This window comes from Pelodiscus sinensis, chromosome 7 (assembly GCF_049634645.1).
Source record: "Pelodiscus sinensis isolate JC-2024 chromosome 7, ASM4963464v1, whole genome shotgun sequence".
Lineage (NCBI taxonomy): Eukaryota > Metazoa > Chordata > Testudines > Trionychidae > Pelodiscus > Pelodiscus sinensis.
Genome location: NC_134717.1, coordinates 73319966 through 73339366, shown reverse-complemented (window position 1 = coordinate 73339366; position 19401 = coordinate 73319966). Strand labels below are relative to the sequence as shown.

Here is a 19401-nt window from a genome sequence, read left to right as displayed (position 1 = left end):
CGCTTTTTTTCCGGCTTGGGGAAAAGCCGGAAAAGAGCATCCAGACTGGCGCGATCCTCCGGAATAAAGCCCTTTTCCGGAGGATCTCTTATACCTACTTCAGGTAAAAAAGCGGCGGCCATGTTTATTTAAATCCCGCGGGGGATATTTAAATCCCCCGCGGATTTCCCTATTCCAAAGTTCGAAATTAGCATGCCTCTTCCAAAGAAGGGGCCAGTATAGACACAGCCAGGGTGTAGTCATAAGAAATAATGCTGCTTTTTCCAGATTATCATCACTAGAGCTACGGTGTGAATTTTTGGATTAAACTTTTTCAGTCAGAAAATGCCAATTAGCCAAAACCAGAACTTCACAAATTTCCTATTAAAACACACACACACACACACACACACACACACACACACACACACACACACACACACAAAACTTGAGATGAACAAAAGCCGTCAGAATTGTCAAAATGTCCTCTTTTGTCATTTTCTAAATGAAAAGTTTGATTTTTCAGATTGAAATGACTTTTTGTAATGTAATTTAATATATAGGAAACAAAAATGTAAAAAAGCCAAAATTAAAAATTTTGAAATTATCAAAATGAGCATATTGATTGCCTTACTACAAATTGGTTTTGGATTTTTGCTTTATGAAATTTTTTGAGATTTAGACTTTTAAACTGAATGGCAGTATTAAAAGAGACTCACTGACCTGGTATATTTGTTCGGTCTGGGGCATTTGGGTTTGGAAATCTTGTAAAGCACTACCATATTTCTCTGGTATGTTAGGATACTGATGGGGGTCCTGAAAGAGAAGTGTTTTAATAATAATAGTCATGTTTTCACAATGCAAACAGTTTTATTACAACAATGACTGAATATAAGCCTCTCAAGTCTCTCCTTATTTAAAAGAATCCAGAAAAGTAGCTCAACATGAAGTCAACAGTATTAAGCATCTGAGGAAGTGAGTTGTATTTCACAAAGCTGCATGAAACTGCATGAAACCAGATCCACAACATGGATTTACCTTCCAGTTCAATGACTGAAGCACTTCCAGGTAGAATTTGAAGAGGAAACTGACAATTAAAGTCCTTCTATATTCCACCTTCCCACCAGGGGCTGAGCCAGGCAGAGAAACTTCTTTGAGAACCAGTCTGCAAGCTTCATCCAGCATCTCCTCATTCCAGGGCCTAGCAGAAAAAATAATACTACTATGATCAGTGTATTAGGCACAGATGGACAAATTAAATGGTGACTAGACTAACTTGCTTATGTCACAGACATGGGAATGATCTTTTTCAAAATGAAGTCAATATCAGTTTGGATTTCTATAGCAGCAAGATTGGGTCTTTGATTTGTTACACAGTATGGTTCACATCAGTCAGCTGCTATTCACAGGAATAGTCTCCATGAAGTCAAAATAATTGAGCTCTATAGGCTACTAAAGCAAATCAGCTTTTTTAAAACTACAAAAATTAGTTTAATTATATTAAAAATCGATCACTATACAATAGCTAATGGCTTGAATTTGAAAAGCAACAAGTAATTTTGGATGCCAACTTGCGGCATTTTAAAGGAGTCAGACTTTCAAATGATAGATACTTAGTACATTCTGAAAATTCTGCTCTTTTGAAGTCTGTCAAGATCCAGAAATGGAGATTGAATGCTCAATGTTGAGAGAGACCGAAAGGCTAGCAAAATATAACAAAAATAATGAGGAAGGACTTCAGCTTATAAACTAATCAAATGGTACAACAAGACAGAGTTTACAGAAACAATTGATCAGCCTTTGCAATTATTGCCAGGGCTCACTCCAGGATATTGCAAGAATTACAAGGGGTTCAGAGAAGAACAACAGAATAATCACAGGCCTGGAAAAATTCTCAGTTAAAGAGAGGTTGAAAAGATTGAGACTTGATTTGTGGCCCTAACTTCTTTAGGCACTTTTAAAAATCCCAGCCACTGCATCTATTAGAGCAAATCCTGATATTCAAGAACAATAACACCAACTGTCAGTGCCTAAAACAGAAAAACAGAACACTCTCTGAGTACATAGAGAGCTAGTTAAATATGATGGGTTGATTCAGCAGCTCAGGGTATGTCTACACTGCAGAGTTTTTCTGGAAAAATGGCTGGTTTTCCAGAAAAACGACACTTACATTGCATTCTTTTGACAGAAAGTCGAAAGAACAGAGGGGAGTTTTCAACAGCGGTAAACCTCTTTCTACCAGGAAGAAGGCTTTTTCCGAAAAAGCTTTTTCGGAAAAATGCGTGTGTGGATGCAGAAGAGAGTGTTTTTTCAAAAGAAGAGGCCTCCAGGAAAAAGCACAGGTGCCTTAGTGGCCACTCCATCCACAGTAAGCACAACTGAAATGCAAGATAGCGTCCAATCAATGTGGACACTCGCTTTCGAAAAAGCAGATCACTTTTTCGTTATGCTTTTGCTGTGGACACTCTCTTTCGAAAAAAGTTTTTCCAGAAGATCTCTTCTGGAAAAGCTTCTTCTGAAAGAAGCTTGCAACCGAGACGTATCCTCAAACATCTCTCTCATGTACAAGCATCTTTGAGGTCATGTTTTTAATGAGCTTGATATAAACATTAAGGACGCTAGCAAAACCTGAGAAACTCTCATTTTATTTGTTTACATATTTTTATCAGACAGCGATTTCTGTGGCCTTTGGGTGTTGTCACAATTCAAAGCATGTAATACAGTCTCAGGTAGAGATCCCCAATTTAAAGTCCAGATTCAGCAAGCATGTGCCTTAGCACTTTGTTGAATATAGTTTACAGGTGTTGCTGAATGGTATCTGTGCATAAGGTGTAGGTCTGCCATGATGTTCAATTAAAACCTTGCAACAGAAAAGAGGTTGTCAGGAACTCACCGTACATGAGCTGCACAGAAAGCATAGAATTCTTAATTAACATCTTAAATTGGATGCTCAAAGGGAAAGTATTATTTATATAAGCTACGTCCACACTATGAGTGTTTTCCACAAAAAATATGCTAATGAGGGACTCGTATCCATTTTTGTGCTGGGGTTTTGCACAAAAACAAGCAGTGTGGCGTTTTCTTTGTGCGCAAAAAACCCTTTTCCCGCAAGATCGGTATACCTCCTTTTTTGGGGCATAAGGGTGAGGGATGGGGTACAGGAGGGATCTAGGAAGGAGTTTGGGTGAAGGAGACAGTTGTGACCTAGGGCAGGGGGCTGGGGTGCAGGATTTTGGGATGTGACCTAGACTAGGAGGTGCTTGTGATCTGCGGAAGGAGATCGGGGTGCCAGATTTGGGAAGGTGTATGGGTGGAGGAGGAGGCAGAAGATTTGGGTAGAGGGTTGGGAAAGGGAGCACCAAATGCCAGCTAGGTTGCCAGAGGCAGGCTCTGGCTACAGGCAGCTTGCTGCTCCACGTGGCTCTGCTCTGAGCATAAGAGGCAGGGAAGGAGGGAGGAGAAGGGAGGGAGAAAGCTTCCTACAACTGCCCCTGCTCCCAGCAAAAATTCTTGGCTCCTATTGGCTGGAAACTAAGAGATTTTGCTGTGGGGCATTAACAGTAGGAGACGTCTCCCTCCTCCCTTCTCAGGCAGACCGGAGTGGAGAACAGCTGGCTTTCTAAAACGTGACCTGATCTCTGCCTGAGGGTTCCAGCGAGGGGGCTGCAGGCCAGATCTGGTGGCTTGGCAGGTGGAATGCCGCCTGCTGGCAGACTCTTGCCCACCCCTGGTCTAATGAATGAGTAAGATAATACCCTAGTACAAAGTGCCAAATGAATAGTAAAAGAATCATTGCTTTAAATTACAACACTCAAGTAGCCTGCGAGTCTTCCTTACATAAATAGTAACCTGACTATTTAACCACATCAAGTGGCTATTCAGCAAGACTCAATGTTAGCACAGGAGAAATACTAAATTGATGTAAATTCCTTCCAAATCCAATTCAAAGTGGGGTCATAGATTGCAAGAGAGATATAGTTTCCAGGGGTTTGTTCACTGGCCCTGAAATGTGAGGTTCAGATTAGAAGATGTCAAGTTTTCTGGTGATTAAGTCATGTTCTCATTTTGTCCCATGCTGCTCCTTACAGTGGGAAAAACTTCCAGTCACAATCTGTACACTCAATGGCATTTCCTCCTTCGGGTCCCTCCTTATAATGCACGTCAGCCAGGAGCATAGATAGAGAAATCTGTAACTGGTATCTGCTAGGCAGGTGGTGAGTTCTGATCACTGATTGGCTAAGAACAGTGCAAAAAGCCAGTCTGTGCTAAATACCATATGCCTGTCCTACCCAGTCTCAATAGAGGATGCAAGTTAAAGCAGCCCCTCAGCATACTTTAGTCTGCATTTGGGGCCACAACCAACCTTGCAGCCACTGAACTGAACCAAACACCCCCACAGGCCTCTGCTGTAAACACTGCTAATGCAGGGAAGAAACCCTCCTCAGTGCTCACTTTAGAACCCTGCTCACTCATGCTCATTAATCAGTGGCCTCTTCATACGTTTCAGCATAGCTGCTAGAGACTGAATGGATGAAGAACTGGTAGCTCTCCAGTTCAGTCTGGGGCATGACAGCAAAGTGATGTGGTGACACTAACAAAGCAACAGTACCTGCCCTGTGGAGGGACCTTTTAATGAGCACAACATTCATTCACAGACTTTAAAACATTCAGAATGGAAAAGTGTAAATACTCCAATCGCACTGTGGGCTGAGCGATGTTCATTTGGTGGATTATAAATGGCATCAGCCATTCTTTAAATAAAGATCTTCATATTTATGCCTTGAAATAGTAAAAAACTAACAATATTCCAATATGAAAGATAGATAATGTCTCTAGGAATTCATACAATACCTCCCTCTGAGTGCCTCACAGGTTTGTTTTGCATAGATGGTGGTAGAGCCAATGCCGCCATAGAAAATGCCAAAGTCCATAATAATGTCTGTGCCTTCCACAAAAAATACTCTCATCGCAGCATTAGCAATAGGTAGAGCGTTTTCCCGGCGCTGGGCCTGTCGGAATGCTGATACAAACTCCCCCTAAGAAAAATCAAACAAAGGCTGAGAAGCATGCACAGAAATATAACTTTCTGAAATGTCCACCTATTGTTCCAATAGAAACCTACATGAACTAAGGTAATAAAACTTACAACACTGTAAGATTAACAAAAATATATACATAGCATCATGAGCTGATGTGGCTTATGTGGTTAGGCCTGTGATGATGTTGCTTGTGTAGATATGTGGACAGAGTTGGCAATGAGGTTTGTTGCAAAGGTGGGTTCCTGGGTGTAATGATGGAGGTGTAATGTATGGCTGCTGGAAAAAATTTGTTTCAGGTTAGGGGGTTGTCTGTAGGTGAGGATTGGCCTGTCCCCCAAAGCCTGTGAGGCTGAGATCATTTTCCAGGATAGGCTGTACATTGCTAATGATGTGCTGGAGGGCCGTAGATGACTAGTGGTGTTCTGTTTTTTGTTTGTTGGGCCTATCTTGAAGAAGCTGATGCCTGGGAAGTTCTCTGGCTCTATCAATCTGTGTTTTTCACTTCACCGGATGCATATTTAAGTTTTAAGAATGCCTGACAGAAATATTTTGTCTCTGTCCGTGGGACTGGAGCAAATCTGGTTGTATCTTAGGGCCTGGCTGTAAACAACAGATTGTTTGGCGTGTCCTGGATGAAAGCTAGAGGCATGTACGTAAGTATAATGGTGAGTAGGTTTCCAGTATAAGGTGCTAGAAATGTGGCCATCATTTAATTGTAGTGTCAAGGAAGCGGATTTCTTGTGGGGACTGGTCCAGGCTAAGGTCGATGGTGGTGTGGAAGTTGTTGAAATCCCTGGGGATTTCTTCAAGGGTATTCTTTCCATGGGTCCATATGATGAAGTTGTCATCAATGTAATGTAAGTAGAGTAAGGGTGCGAGGATGTAAGAGCTGAGGAAATGTTGTTTGAGGTTAGTCATAAAGATGTTGGCATATTGTGGGGCCATGTGGGTGCCCATACTTGTGCCTCTGACTTGAAAATATAAATCAGGGCTACTCAACACGTGGCCCACATGCAGCCCATGGCCCGTTTGTTTGTAACCTGCGGTGCGGTTTGGGTTTACGCGGAGCTCAACACGCAGCCCGCAAGTGGGATCCTTTGAACATGGCCTCCACTGGCAACATGCTCCACAATGGTGAGGCATCTCCTAGGCATGGTGAGCATTGCAAGCAGATGGGCTGGCAAGAACAGACAGATACAGGGTGTCAGTGTTTCTAGCCCCCAGGAAGGAGGTGCTGGAAGCGCCGGGGCATTGTGGGAAGTGCTTTGTATTCATGTCTGTCAGTGCAAAAGAAGCTATTTGCATATATATTTGCATGTATATGCAACCACACTTAAGTTATGGCTCTCGGCATATGCTGTGAGTATCATTGTGGCCCCTGGGGCCTTCAAAGTTGAGAAGCCCTGATATAAATTGTCCCCAAATTGAAAATAGTTGTGAGTGAGAACAAAATCACAAAATCAGCCTCCTGTTTGTAATCTATTCTGTTCAGGACCAATGTTCCCTCTAAGATGCATGCCCAAGAATTTGCGGACCACCTACCAGCTCCACGCAGTGGCTGCTCAGCTGTTCTGGGGCATAAAAGGGTGGCTTGGGGCAAAGAGAAAGGTAAGTATGTCAGAATGGTCTCGCTTGACATGATCCATTTGCCATGCTGAGCGATGACATGCACATCTACCTCAATTTCCCCCAGCAGTATCCTTGTTAATTAGCTCTTGTGTTAGTATTTGTCTTATATAACAATTTAAATTACATGGAAAATCTTAGAGGGAACACTGTTCAGGACCTAACCACATAAGCCACCACATCAGAGGCTCATACAACTGCACATCCACTAATGGGATATAGGCTATCAAGTGCCAGCAATGCCCCTCTGGCATGTATATTGACAAAACTGGACAGTCTCTATAGGAAAGAATTAATGGACACAAATCAGATATCCAAAAACCTGTTGGAGAACATTTTAATCTTCCTGGACAGTCATTAATGGATTTAAAGGAGGCTATACTCCTACAAAACAATTTCAGGAACCAAGTAGAGAATCTGTGGAACTAGCCTTCATATGCAAATTTGATACTATCTTACACGGCCTGAACAAAGACATGAAACAGATGGGCCATTATATTCAACACCCAAATTACATCAAAGGCTAAGTATCAGGTACTTACAGACCACTCTATTAGCCTCATTTAGCACAGACATTTTAACAGGTTTTTTTCCCTTTTCTTTCTCCTCCCCTTCTCCCCTACTTTTTCTGCTTTATATTTCAAACTCTGTGCCCCTTGCTCCATATTTGTCATCTGAAGAAGTAGGTTGTGCTTATGGAAGCTCATGATACTATTTATATATTTTTGTTAATCTCTAAGGGTATGTCTACACATCAAAGTTATTTCAAAATAAGAGCCGTTATTTCGAAATAACTTTACTAGCGTCTACACAGCCAAACCGCTATTTAGAAATTAATTCAAAATAGCAGAGGGCTTATTTCGAATTTGGTACACCTCATTCCATGAGGAATAACACCAAATTCGAAATAGCTATTTTGAAATAAGTGCTGTGTAGACACTTATATCGAAATAGGGGGCCTCCAGCCTTCCCAGGGTGCCTTGGTGGCCACTCCAGCCTCAACCAAGAACACTCCTCTCCCTCCCCCCTCCCCAGAGCCCTTAAAGGGGTTGAATCTGGCCACAGTGCCTGTGCCAGCTCCAAGCCTGCCAGCCTTATCACAAAACAGATCCAAACATCACAACAGCCTTTACCTTTCTGGAATAAGGGATGTGAACAGAGACTAAGACTTCTTCTGGTGAAAATGTATTGTTATCAATCCCATTGGCAAAAATATCACTCAGAGGAATCCAACGTGTTCTCTCTATTGAAGAAAACAGAAATGCTAATTTCTACAATGAAAAGATAACTCTTAGCAGTTTACATGTGTAAATCCAATTTAATTGTCAAGGAGGAATATGCAATATGTCTGGGAAAAGAATAACTTAAAACTTCATATAACAGCCATTAATAGCATGCACCATAAATGTATTTTCAGTTGTTACCAGAGAAAGAATTTGTACACTATTGTCTTTTCCTTTTGACTTTTGATTAACTGTTCTGAAAGTTCAAAAGGTCACATATTTATGGGTATGGCTACACTAGCCACCCTAGTTTGAAGGAGGGTGGCAGTGTAGCCATACCCTATGAGAGTAATGATTAAAGCTGGGATTTTGAATGGTACATAAATGAAGGAGAGGTTTCCAAAGAGAGTTGGGCACCTAACTCCATTAGGCCCCTTGAAATTCCCAAAACAAAAAAATTGTGACCACTTAGGGCTTGTGTAAACTAAAAAAAGTTCGCTGGTGTCGCTGTAACAGTCTAACTACCTCAGCAAACCTCCTGATTTAGGTGCACCATGTACATCAAAGGAGTGTATTTGCTCAACTAGCTGCCACTTCCTTGAATGAAATAAGCTATACCAGCAAAAGGACATTCTTCTAAAGCAATATAACATATATGGCTCCGTTTCTATGGCTGTATGTGCAAAAGAGAGCTTTCCCGGATTTAATAGCAAAGACCTGTAAAAGCAAAGATCTGCCAGTGTAACTGTGTCTACAGAACAGACTTCTGCCTGCATAGCTATTTTAGTAAGGGACCACAATTCTTCATGCCATCAGGTTCAGGAGTACACATATGCTGGCAGACATCTGTAGCGTAGACAGAAGTGATATGTGAGAGCCTTTTTAAGACATCCAAATCTCAAGGAACTTCTCTGACCATCATCACAGTTGTATCTGAACAGGTAATGAACAAGGAAATACAAAGGTAAACAGCCTCAGTTTGACACAGAAGACTTAATGGCTGCATCTAGACTGGCATGTTTTTCCGCAACAGCGACCGCTTCTACACTGGCCGCTTGATTTTGCGCAAAAGCATTGACATTCTGCTGTCCGAAATCAGTGCTTCTTGCGCAAATGCTTTGACTTTCCTGTTCAGGCAAAAGCCCTTTTCCGGAAATGTTTTTGCACAAGGGCCAGTGTAGACAGCTAAAAACTTTTACACAAAAAACCCCTGATGGCGAAAATGGCGATCAGGGCTTTCTTGCGCAAAACCGCGTCTAGATTGGCACGGACGCTTTCCCGCAAAAACTGCTTTTGCGGAAAAGCGTCCGTGCCAATCTAGATGCTCTTTTCCGCAAATGCTTTTAACGGAAAAACTTTTCCGTTAAAAGCATTTGCGGAAAATCATGCCAGTCTAGACGTAGCCAATGTGTCTAAATGCAAATCTGAACATCTAAAAGCAGGATTAGGATATCTGGTGAATGTTCCTGTATTTGCAAATCACACACAGATCTGAAATATCCAACTAATTTAACAATACACATGACCAACTAACAGATTGGTAAAGAGCAACAGCTAGCTGACAGACGTTCTCCTAAAGCATTCCTCTTTTATATGTATTTAATTCACCAGTGTATTTTCTTTCATCATAAAATGTTTAAATAGGAACACTAGGAAATTAAAAGAGTATCTTATTCAATGCTGTGTAAATTGATGCAGCTTGCTGAAACAGTGTTGGAGTGTTATTCTATAGATAGCATTATGCTTAAAGGAAATGGTACTCCAATCATCATTAAAAACTACTGTTTATTTATATACCTTAACTGCTAATTGTGTATGTGACTAGCCCAAGTATTTCTATTACGTTATTCTCATCTCCTCTCTGCAGCTCCCTCCATTTGTTTATTATAACCACTTCTTTTGCTTCAAGTTGTACCCTAACGCTGCAAAAATTACTCCCTTTGCATATGCTTAACTTTATGCAGATGAGTAACATCACTAAAGTCAATGGTGTAAAGCTCACCTCTGTAAATTTTGAGCATGTGTAAATGCTTGCGGGATCAAAACCTCAAACTGTATATTTAGATCCCTGCATGAATACAAAATTTGTATCCGTATCTGCAAAAATGAGCTGTGGATGTCCACATCCACATACATGGATACCTGCAACCATATCATTGGATGTGGATATCTGCAGATATAAAGTGGATATTGACAAATTTTCAAGGTTCTAGTTACAAAATTTGTATGCACATCCATATCTGTATCAGTAAAAATGAGCTGCAGATAACTGCATCCACATCTGCAAATGAGGATACCCACAGATACAAAGCGGATATCCATGGATTTGTAGGACTCTGTGTATATTGAGGACAGTATCTTTGTCTTTTCCTATGTGTTAATATGGTCCCCAGAAAAATGGAGCCCTGATCAAATTGGGGCTAACCCTATTTATTTTAGAAGTGTGCATCTGTTTGTCTGTCTCTGAGTCTGTCAGGGCACATCTAGACTGCCTGCGGCTTTTGAAAGAAGATATGCAAATTTGGCATACATTTGCATATCTTCTTCTGATCCCATTTTCAGAAGAGCTTTTTTTTCCAAAAAAAAAAAAAAAAAAGCAGTCTAGATGTGGTTCTTTAAAAAAAAAAACTTTTTCAAAAGACCTCTTCTTCCTAAAAAAAATGAGGTGTACAGGATTTTTTGGAAAAGGGTTTTTTTTTTTCAAAAGAACCAAGTCTAGACTGCTTTTCTAAAATGCGATCAGACGAAGATATGAAAATTCACATCAAATTTGTCTATCTTCTTTTGAAAGCCGCAGACAGTCTAGACGTGCCCTCAGTGAGTCTGTTTGTTTAAGAAGTCCTCCTAAATAGTAAGAGCCAGGACCACCACATTTGGTATGCAGCTTCCTCTTCTAATTTAAAGCAAGGTCAGGGTTTTATTGTTCCAGGAAAATGGGAAGTCCCTGCAATGGGACTGTTTTCCATAACATGGAAAGGGGGGGCTGCTGTTCAAAGGGATGCAATACTGAGAGTGACCACTAGGGACAATGAGCACAGGGTAGAGCTATACTGCAGAGTGACCACTGGGGACAAATGTACTACTCAGAGAGGGGTTTTTTTCGAAAGAACCGTGTCTAGAATGCTTTTATTTCCGAAAAAAACTCTTCAGAAAACGAGACCAGCTAATGTGGCTAAGGCTCACCATCTTGCTTGCTACCAGACTAGGTAAGTGGTCCCCCTGCCCCAAATGAAGGATGTTAGGGTATGTCTACACTAGCTTGTTAATTAGAGCTAGGTAGGCAAATGAGGCAACCGGAGTTGCAAATAAAGCCCGGGATTTAAATATTCCACAAGGAGTAACAGTTAATTCAAACTAAAGACTTAGTTCGAATTAATGTTTCACTGTCACATGTAGCCGTGTGGCAGTGAGTTCGGGCTAGTGAAATTTCAAAATGGCGACCGGATAGGAACATGCAAATAAAGCCCGGGATATTTAAATCCCGGGCTTCATTTGCAACTCCGGTTGCCTCATTTGCCTACCTAGCTCAAATTAACAAGCTAGTGTAGACATACCCTCAGGGTATGTCTACACTACCCTCCTAATTCGAACTAGGAGGGTAATGTAGGCATACCGCACTTGCAAATGAAGCCCGGGATTTGAATTTCCCGGGCTTCATTTGCATAAGCCGGGCGCCGTCATTTTTAAATCCCGGCTAGTTCGAACCCCGTGCCACATGGCTACACGTGGCACGGAGTAGCTAGTTCGGATTAGGCTTCTAATCCGAACTAGCTGTACTTCTCGTGGAATGAGGAGTTCAGCTAGTTCGGATTAGGAAGCCTAATGGGAAATGGGAGGTTGTATCCTGGCAAGGATGCTCTCAGCAAAGAGGCTCTGAAGGTTCCCTGTGTTTCTGCTGGAAGGGCTGGGATGTCCTACTACAAGTTCCGGAAAAGGGCTGCCCTGGAGAGTCAGTGTGTAATGAGAGACACCAAGGCTGCATGTTGCATGTACTGTAAGAACGATGCTAGGGAAATTCTGGACTAAGTTTTATTATTTATGTGAATAAGACTTTTGTAATAAATGAACCCCTTGGGGTTGTGCTTGTACATGGGGAAGTTGCCTTGGACTGTCTGCTGTGCCATGGCCTGCCACTGCAGGGCACTCCAGGTCGGACCAACTTCTTACAGGTACCCTGGATCTTACCTCTTGAGGCCAGACTGAGGGTACAGTTGCCAACTGCTAGAATGGGATTCAAATCAGATGTTGACTTTCTACTCATAATGTTTCCACCTAAAGACTAAAACAAGGAACACTGTGTTACTAAGCCATCGCCTTTATGTACGTGTTAGTGCAGCGTGAGATTCAAAGGTCATAAGACGGACAGTTAGTGACAAAATTCATTTAAAAGTCTACTGGGGACTGTGCCCCCTGCTCGCAATGCTCGCTAACCCCCCTCTGGGGCTGTAGGCTTTGAATTAAAAACACAGCAAAGGGTTCCCAGCCCCACTACTACTGCATTGTGTGGCAGCCAGCTGGGGTTGCTGCGACTACATGACCTGGAGCCCCTTAAATAGCTGCAGTAACCCCAGGTGCCGCCCAGTCAACATGGTAGAGCCAGGAGCTGCGAGCCCTTTAAATTGCTGCCCTGCCATTACCATTCCTGAAAGCCACCCAGGGTTGCTGCGGCTATTTATAGGGCTTGTGGGGCCAGCCCTGGGAACCTCCAGCATGTAAATAGGGTCCAGCTGCCATAGCCACTGCCTGGAAATTCGGTGGCACAGGCAGCAGGATATAAATGGAAAACAGCCAGATGCAGTCTGCAGGCTGGATCAAAGTGTTAGGTGGGACGGATTCGGCCCCCGGGCTGCATCTTGCCCAGCCCTGCTCTGCGGGCTTGTGGGCCTCACATGTAAATGAAAACCAAACGCAATCAGTAAAACGGGGACCAGCTCCAAAGGAATCCCCTTTGTTCTGGGCGCTCCTGGCTACCCAGCTCGCTAGCGAGGGGAAGGGGCTGGGTTATGTGCGAGTGGCCAGGTAGGGGGGAATCCCCGCTCACCGCGCCCAGTGACTGCCCATCTCCACAGGGCAGCAGCGCTCCAGATGTGCCCTTCCAGCTGGCAAGCGAGATCCCACCACAGGGCTGGGACATGCTCCAAGCAGAAAGGGCACAATGGAGAGACATGGAATCATGGGGGAGCCCCAGTTTTATACTTCCGCACGCTACCAAGAACCATATTTGGGTCACACAGGAAGAGGGCCGGGTGGGGTAATCTGGACCTCTAGTCCTTATAGCCCACAGCCCACACCCTCTGCCATCCCTACCCCTACCTCCATTCTCATCACCCCAAGCCCTCCGCCGCCGAACCCCACACTGCCCATCCTCCTCCTCCCATCCCAAACCCCACCTCCATCCTCCATTCCTGCACCCCCATTCTTTCTTAACCCCTGCCCCTCTGCATCCCCACACTGCCCATCCCCCACCTCCATTCCTATATCCTGCTCACCCCCTTACCACACCACCCATCTCCACATACACTCTATCCCTCTTCGTCCCTCCCTACACACACCTTGGCCCCTCCCCCCAATTCATCGAGCTGCATGCTTGGGCTCAGTCCAGCCTTTCTGGATGGGGTTTGTGTAATGCAGTTTTGTTCAGGCAGCTTTGATTCGTGACGAGCCCAGGGAAGTGGCCAAGGTGCAGCGTATCCATGCCGTCCCCAAAGAGCCAGCTGTGCGGTGTGCCCAAGACCTGCCCACATTGCAGCAGGCCCAGGAGAGTGTGCCTTGGCCAGGGGCCTGGCCCTGGGTCACCAGCACATACTGGAGCTGCTCACTCGAGGGGAGACCTGCAGCATGGCCCCCAAGCGCTATGGCCGGGCGCAGGCCGCACAGAGCAAAAGCTGTGTGGCTGGTACGTAGGCCGGACAAGCTGGGGGCGGGGCCCAGAGGCAGGCAGATGCTGCTCCGGGGGCGCGTGGGTTCCATTTCACGGAGCGGTCACGAAGTCAGGGCTCCTGAGGCAGGAGGCAGGGTGCAGATGATGTCACTCTGTCATCAAAACATTTTTTTATACACAGAGATGATTTCAGCTGTGAATACAAATTTTATGCAGAAACAGAAGCAATTCCATGCACCCTAACCCATCCACTTGTTACTGCAATAATAGAAAACATACGGCAACATTTTTGATCTGCTGTCCTCCCAAAGTTTTTAACTGATGCAAGAGAACACGGAAAATCTGTGTCTTCTCTCCTGGAGATTCTGTGACTATTTTTGTCAGGGCATCTTTCAGTACAGCCAGACTACAGGCAGCTCCAATGGTTAGTCCTGAAACCAAGTTATTATATTTAGTAAAATGTGAGACTTGCTCCACAGCCATGGTATTACTCTATGTCCAGACTGTACTTACGCAGTGACTTTTTCTTACAGTTAGTTCTCATTAGAATGTGGATAGGAATAAGGGGTGTGGTACTCTTTAATTTACAAAACTAAACAAATACTGCATCAGATTCAAAATGTGAATATGGAAGTTGGAATTAAATTAGGAAGGATAAAAGTCTTTAGAAACGATGGGAGAATCCTTCTTTGTCAAGGGTGGAAGCTAACCACATCTGAAAATGGAGAGAGAGAGACGGTCTAATGCTCTGAGCCAGGAACTCCCAAACTGTAATCCCAGCTCTCACAAAGAGTCCTTCTATGGTTATGCACAAGTTGCTTACATTTTCTGCCTTGGTTTGCTGGTCTTTGTCCCACTGTCTCAGTTACTCTTGGGGATATTTACTATCTACCTCACACGGAGTTTGGGAGGCTTAATTCATGTTATAAAGTGCTGCAAGAGCCTTGCATGAAGTCACCACAGAGTGTGTGGGGACAACAATGGGTGCCCTTCCCAGTCTGCTCACTCCTTGCCCTGGCCCAACCAGTCTCCTATCTTTCCCCCCCATATGAACACTGGGTCTGCAGAGAAAGGGGAGAGGTGCTGCAGGAATGGCTGACATCCCACCTCTTCCATGTAGTACGGAGAATATCTGCATGGTGAGGGTCCCTTCTAGAAGCAGGCATGGGAGGACAAATAGTCGATACCTTTGATTCTACACTCCCCCTAGAGCTGATCTCAGACAGCTAAATTGAGGTAAAAGGTGTTAATCCATGTCTACACTAGACATCGGGGGTATGTCCACACTGCACGGCTACTTCAGGATACCAGAGGTATCCCAAAATATCTTCCCCGCATCTTCACAAGCTACCCATTATTTCAAAAAATATTTTGAAATGACAGGCGCACCATTTCACCATCCCAGTAAACCTCATTGCATGAAGGTTAAGGGATGTCTCGAAATAGCACGTTATTTCGAAATTTGGCACTGTGTAGCCGCACCAAATATTAAAATAAGCTATTCTGAAATAGATTTGAGATAAAATACACAATTTGCGCAGCTCAAACTGAGTATCTTATTTCGAGTTTAAGGTGCTGTGTAGACACATCCTGGTTCATGGCTAGGTTTAGGGTTAGCTAACACATACTAGCTACCCCAGTTTAAGCTCAACCTTTATTCCTAATCTAAATAAGCCCACGTTGTTGCTAATGTATCATGTATCTGGAGGAGGGATCACAGCCATTCTGATCCATGAATTTCAGGGATGATTTGCAGAAACAATCACAAGCAAGTATAAACATTCTTGGAGACAGACTGTCTGTCGAACAGTTCACACCTTCTCCTCTAGGGAATGGATCAATATTATATGCAGCAAAATCTGCTTGTGTTTCAAAGGGAAAAAGTAGTGTCTGCCTACCTTTGTCTGTGTATCTCACCACATTCAGATCTAGGATCCTTGTAGGAGAGATGACAATTGGATGATGCATGCCTTTAAATTTCATTTCAGGTCCTATAGGGTAGAATGAGATTTAGAGAAAAGGAAGACAGCTGCATTCCACAACTGTGACTCTGTCATTGTTGAGCCGTATTTTAAGGAGAAAAACCACACAAGCAATTGTAAATGCTGTCTATACATACACTGGCACTTACGTAACAGGGTGAGCTCTGATTCTACATACCCACACTGGTGTTGCCCACAATGAGAGGTGCTTTGGGGTACGTAGCCTTCAGCTCCAGAAGTTCCTTTAGGCTAGTGGGAGAAATCCACATTGTTCTCTCCCCTTGGAAAACAAGCGTTCTTTTTGGCTTTTCGGCCATTGTCTACAGGGGAAACAACGCAGATTTAATATTCAGAGCTTCAGAGAGGCAGCAGTGGTCTAATGAATAGGGCACTGAAATAGGAGCCAAAAGAATTCTTTAACCATGGAAGTCACATGAAAACCCTCAAAACTGGGCTAAAGTGGAACTTAAATAGTGTATAAGCCCCATGCTGGCCCTTAGCACAGAAAGAAAATTTATGCTTCATGAATAAAAGGCCTAAAACTGACTCAGCATTTTTATAGCAAACAGGATTTATACTGAATAACCTGCAACTTATGATGTAGGACTGGATCCTGCACCTTGGAAATCAATGGACAATTAATTTTAAACAACTCTAAGGCTTTCAACTATACTTCATAAGTCACCAATTAGTTATGTTATGTCTACACAGCAAAGTTATTTCAAAATAACAGTCGTTATTGTGAAATAACTTTCCTAGCGTCTACACAAGCCAACTGCTATTTCGAAATAAATTCGAAATAGTGGAGCGCTTATTTCGAAACTGGTGAACCTCATTCCACGAGGAATAGTGCCAATTTCAAAACTGCTATTTTGAAATAAGTGCTGTGTAGATGCTTATTTCGAAAGAGGGGGCCTCCAGTCCTACCCAGTGTGCCCTACTGGCCGTGCTGGCTACAAGGTAACTTCTGACCTGATGCCCTGCCGCAACCAGTTCTGGCTGGCCTTAAATGCGATTCAGCATCCAATCACTGTGGACGCACTATTTTGAGATAGCAAAAAGCTATTTTGAAATGCATTTTGTGTGTAGACGCTTTATTTCAAAATAACTATTTTGAAATTAAATATTTCGAAATAACGCTGTAGTGTAGACATACCCTTACTGAGTAAGTAGGACTTTGATATCTGTCTTTAGGATTCACTGAACCAAAGGACTAGGGAGGATTATTATTTGGATATTATCCTAGCAGCATATGGTACTTTAAAACAGGCTAAAAGTATTAAACAGGAAACAAAACACTTTTCCTTAATGATAGTAGAACTTCAGTCTATTTTAATTTTAAAATCTGCAATCAGTCATTCCAAATGTTACAGAGGAGACTCCGGGTATGTCTGTTCAACAGCTGGGAAAGTGCTTCCCAGCAGGCTAGACAGACATGCGCTAGCACTGATCAATCCAGCATACTAAAAAGAGCAGCAAGGATGCACTTTGGCTGGTAGCTCAAGCTCACCACGCAAATGCAATCTTGCCCAACAACTAAGGATGCTAAGTAGTGTGTATTTCACTAATCGATTAATCGATGCATGTTTGCATCGATTATTCGATTAGTTGATAGGGCGGCACTGCCCGTTTGAAACGCTGCCACGGAGTTTCAAAGGGGAAGAGCAGCACAGAGCCCGGGATCAGCTGGGGACACTCCAGCTGACCTGGGGTCCACGGTGCTGCCCCTTTGAAACACCACTGTGGCATTTCAAAGGGGCAGTGCCGCACAACTGATCCCAGGCTTAGTGCTGCATGGAGACTAAAAAATTGTTTCAGCTATTTTGTTGAGAAACTCCAGCAGCTCCATGACTTGCACAGGCAACCTTAATTCCCTACATTTTAGGTACCAGACTTTGCATCTTTTGATTGTAGTTTTTATATATAAATATGAACACAGAATTTTTAAAAATCAGAGATCTTTGCAGATCTGTCTGAAAATATGTGATGTTTCTCCTGATGGAACGATGCCACTGCTGGATGGCACATTAAAATGAGTACCAAAATGCATGTAAACATTACAAATGTTACAGCATGTGCATAGATCAACAGCAGTTCTACTTACCATCAATTCTGGTGGAAAGATAAACTCCTGGGTAGGGTCTAAGGGTTGAAATTCATCTGGGGAAAACAGCTTGGTGGAAATCTTAAACATATAAACAAACAAACAACTTTTTACTTAATTCATTCTTTATAAAAAAAAGAAAAGAATCACAAGGACTTAATCTGAAGCCCACTGAAGTCAGCAGGAGTCTTTCTAATTACTCTAATTGCCTTTGGATTAGATGCTAAATAAACTGTCACGTATTTATGGGGGCTGCTGTGGTGGAAGAAATGGAGAAAGGCAGTCTCACACAGCTTAGACAGCTTCCCTGGCCCTTCTGGAGTGGGCCCTTCTGTTCAACCACAGAACGGAGAGACAGCTCCATATTTCCCCCACTCCTCTAACGGACACTCAGGACAGATTTTTAAAGGGAAGTCTGCATAAAATAAAAACCATTCATATTGATAGGAATTTTCACATAGCATTAGTGTTATGCTTCTGATTCAGGTTTTGAGGCAAACTTTATGAACAAATCCTGGAAGAAAAATCCCTGAACCCACAAGGGTTGCTAGTACAATGGTCACTGCAGGATCAGAGCTTAAGAATCTCTCTGGGATCCCTTGAATTGAGTAAGATTTCCCCTTGGACACATATAACTGTTGAGTGAGTAGATGAGAAATTAAGCCAATTCTGGCAAGGAACATTCTCTGGCAGTGGCTGCATGTGACATCTCTATCTCCAGTGGCACTGACACCAGCAGCGCCAATATGGGCCCAGGCATGGTCCTTATGTCGGGGTCTCTGATCTTCTTCATGGAGACGTCACTTGACCTCAAAGCGTTGGGCACCGTTCTTGATGGTGATCCTGCAGGTTACCCAATTCTTCACCTGCCTCTCCCAGATGTCAATGTCAATGCCGCATTTTGCCAAGGTATTCTTAAGAACATCCCAGTAGCACTTCTTCTGCCCAACACAAGACCTCATCCCAGTCCTCAGCTGAGTATAGAAAATCTGTTTAGGCAAGCGTGTGTCAGGCACCCTGACCACATTACCAGACCATCTTAGCTGCCTGTGGTCGATTATTGCCTCAATGCTGTGAGTGGAAGCCTCTGCAAGCACACTAATGTTGGTCTGTCAGTCCTACCATGTGATGCCCAATATTCTCCTCGGGTACCTTTGGTGGAATTTCTCCAGATCTTTAATATGTTGTCTATGGGGAGTCCAGGCTTCAGTTCCGTACAACAACGGTGGGATGACTACGTCATTGTAGACATCAGTCTTAGTCTGCATCTTGATGTCATGGTTATCAAAGACTCACTTCCATAAATGTCCATAAGCTGCACTGGCACTGGAGATTTGATGGCAGATTTCATTGTCAATGTCAGCATTGCTGGACAGATAGCTTCCGAGATAAGAGAAGCTGTTGACACTCTTCAGCACTTGGTCATCTGCCATCATGGTTGGCTTGAATAATGGTATGGTGGGTGTTGGCTGAAAGAAAACCTTGGTCTTTCGTGCACTGAGAGTCAGTTCCAGGCCATGGTGAAAACGTCAACATGTTTTCTGAAGCGGCACTGACCTGGGCATCA

The 19401-nt window shown here is 43.3% G+C and overlaps 1 protein-coding gene across 2 annotated transcripts in view; it reads right to left on the bottom strand.

Annotated features, from left to right (window-relative positions):
- LOC102452808 (aldehyde oxidase 1) overlaps positions 1 to 19401 on the bottom strand; it is an 85380-nt gene that overhangs the window by 48582 nt on the left and 17397 nt on the right. For both annotated transcript variants that reach the window (XM_075934287.1, XM_075934285.1), the window contains exons 8-16: positions 17835 to 17915; positions 15909 to 16050; positions 15647 to 15739; positions 14028 to 14179; positions 12053 to 12146; positions 7778 to 7887; positions 4831 to 5015; positions 1018 to 1180; positions 703 to 795 (exon numbers count right to left, since the gene is read on the bottom strand). In XM_075934287.1, coding sequence (XP_075790402.1) covers positions 703 to 795; positions 1018 to 1180; positions 4831 to 5015; positions 7778 to 7887; positions 12053 to 12146; positions 14028 to 14179; positions 15647 to 15739; positions 15909 to 16050; positions 17835 to 17915 — 1113 coding nt within the window. The remainder of the gene's footprint in view (positions 1 to 702; positions 796 to 1017; positions 1181 to 4830; positions 5016 to 7777; positions 7888 to 12052; positions 12147 to 14027; positions 14180 to 15646; positions 15740 to 15908; positions 16051 to 17834; positions 17916 to 19401) is intronic.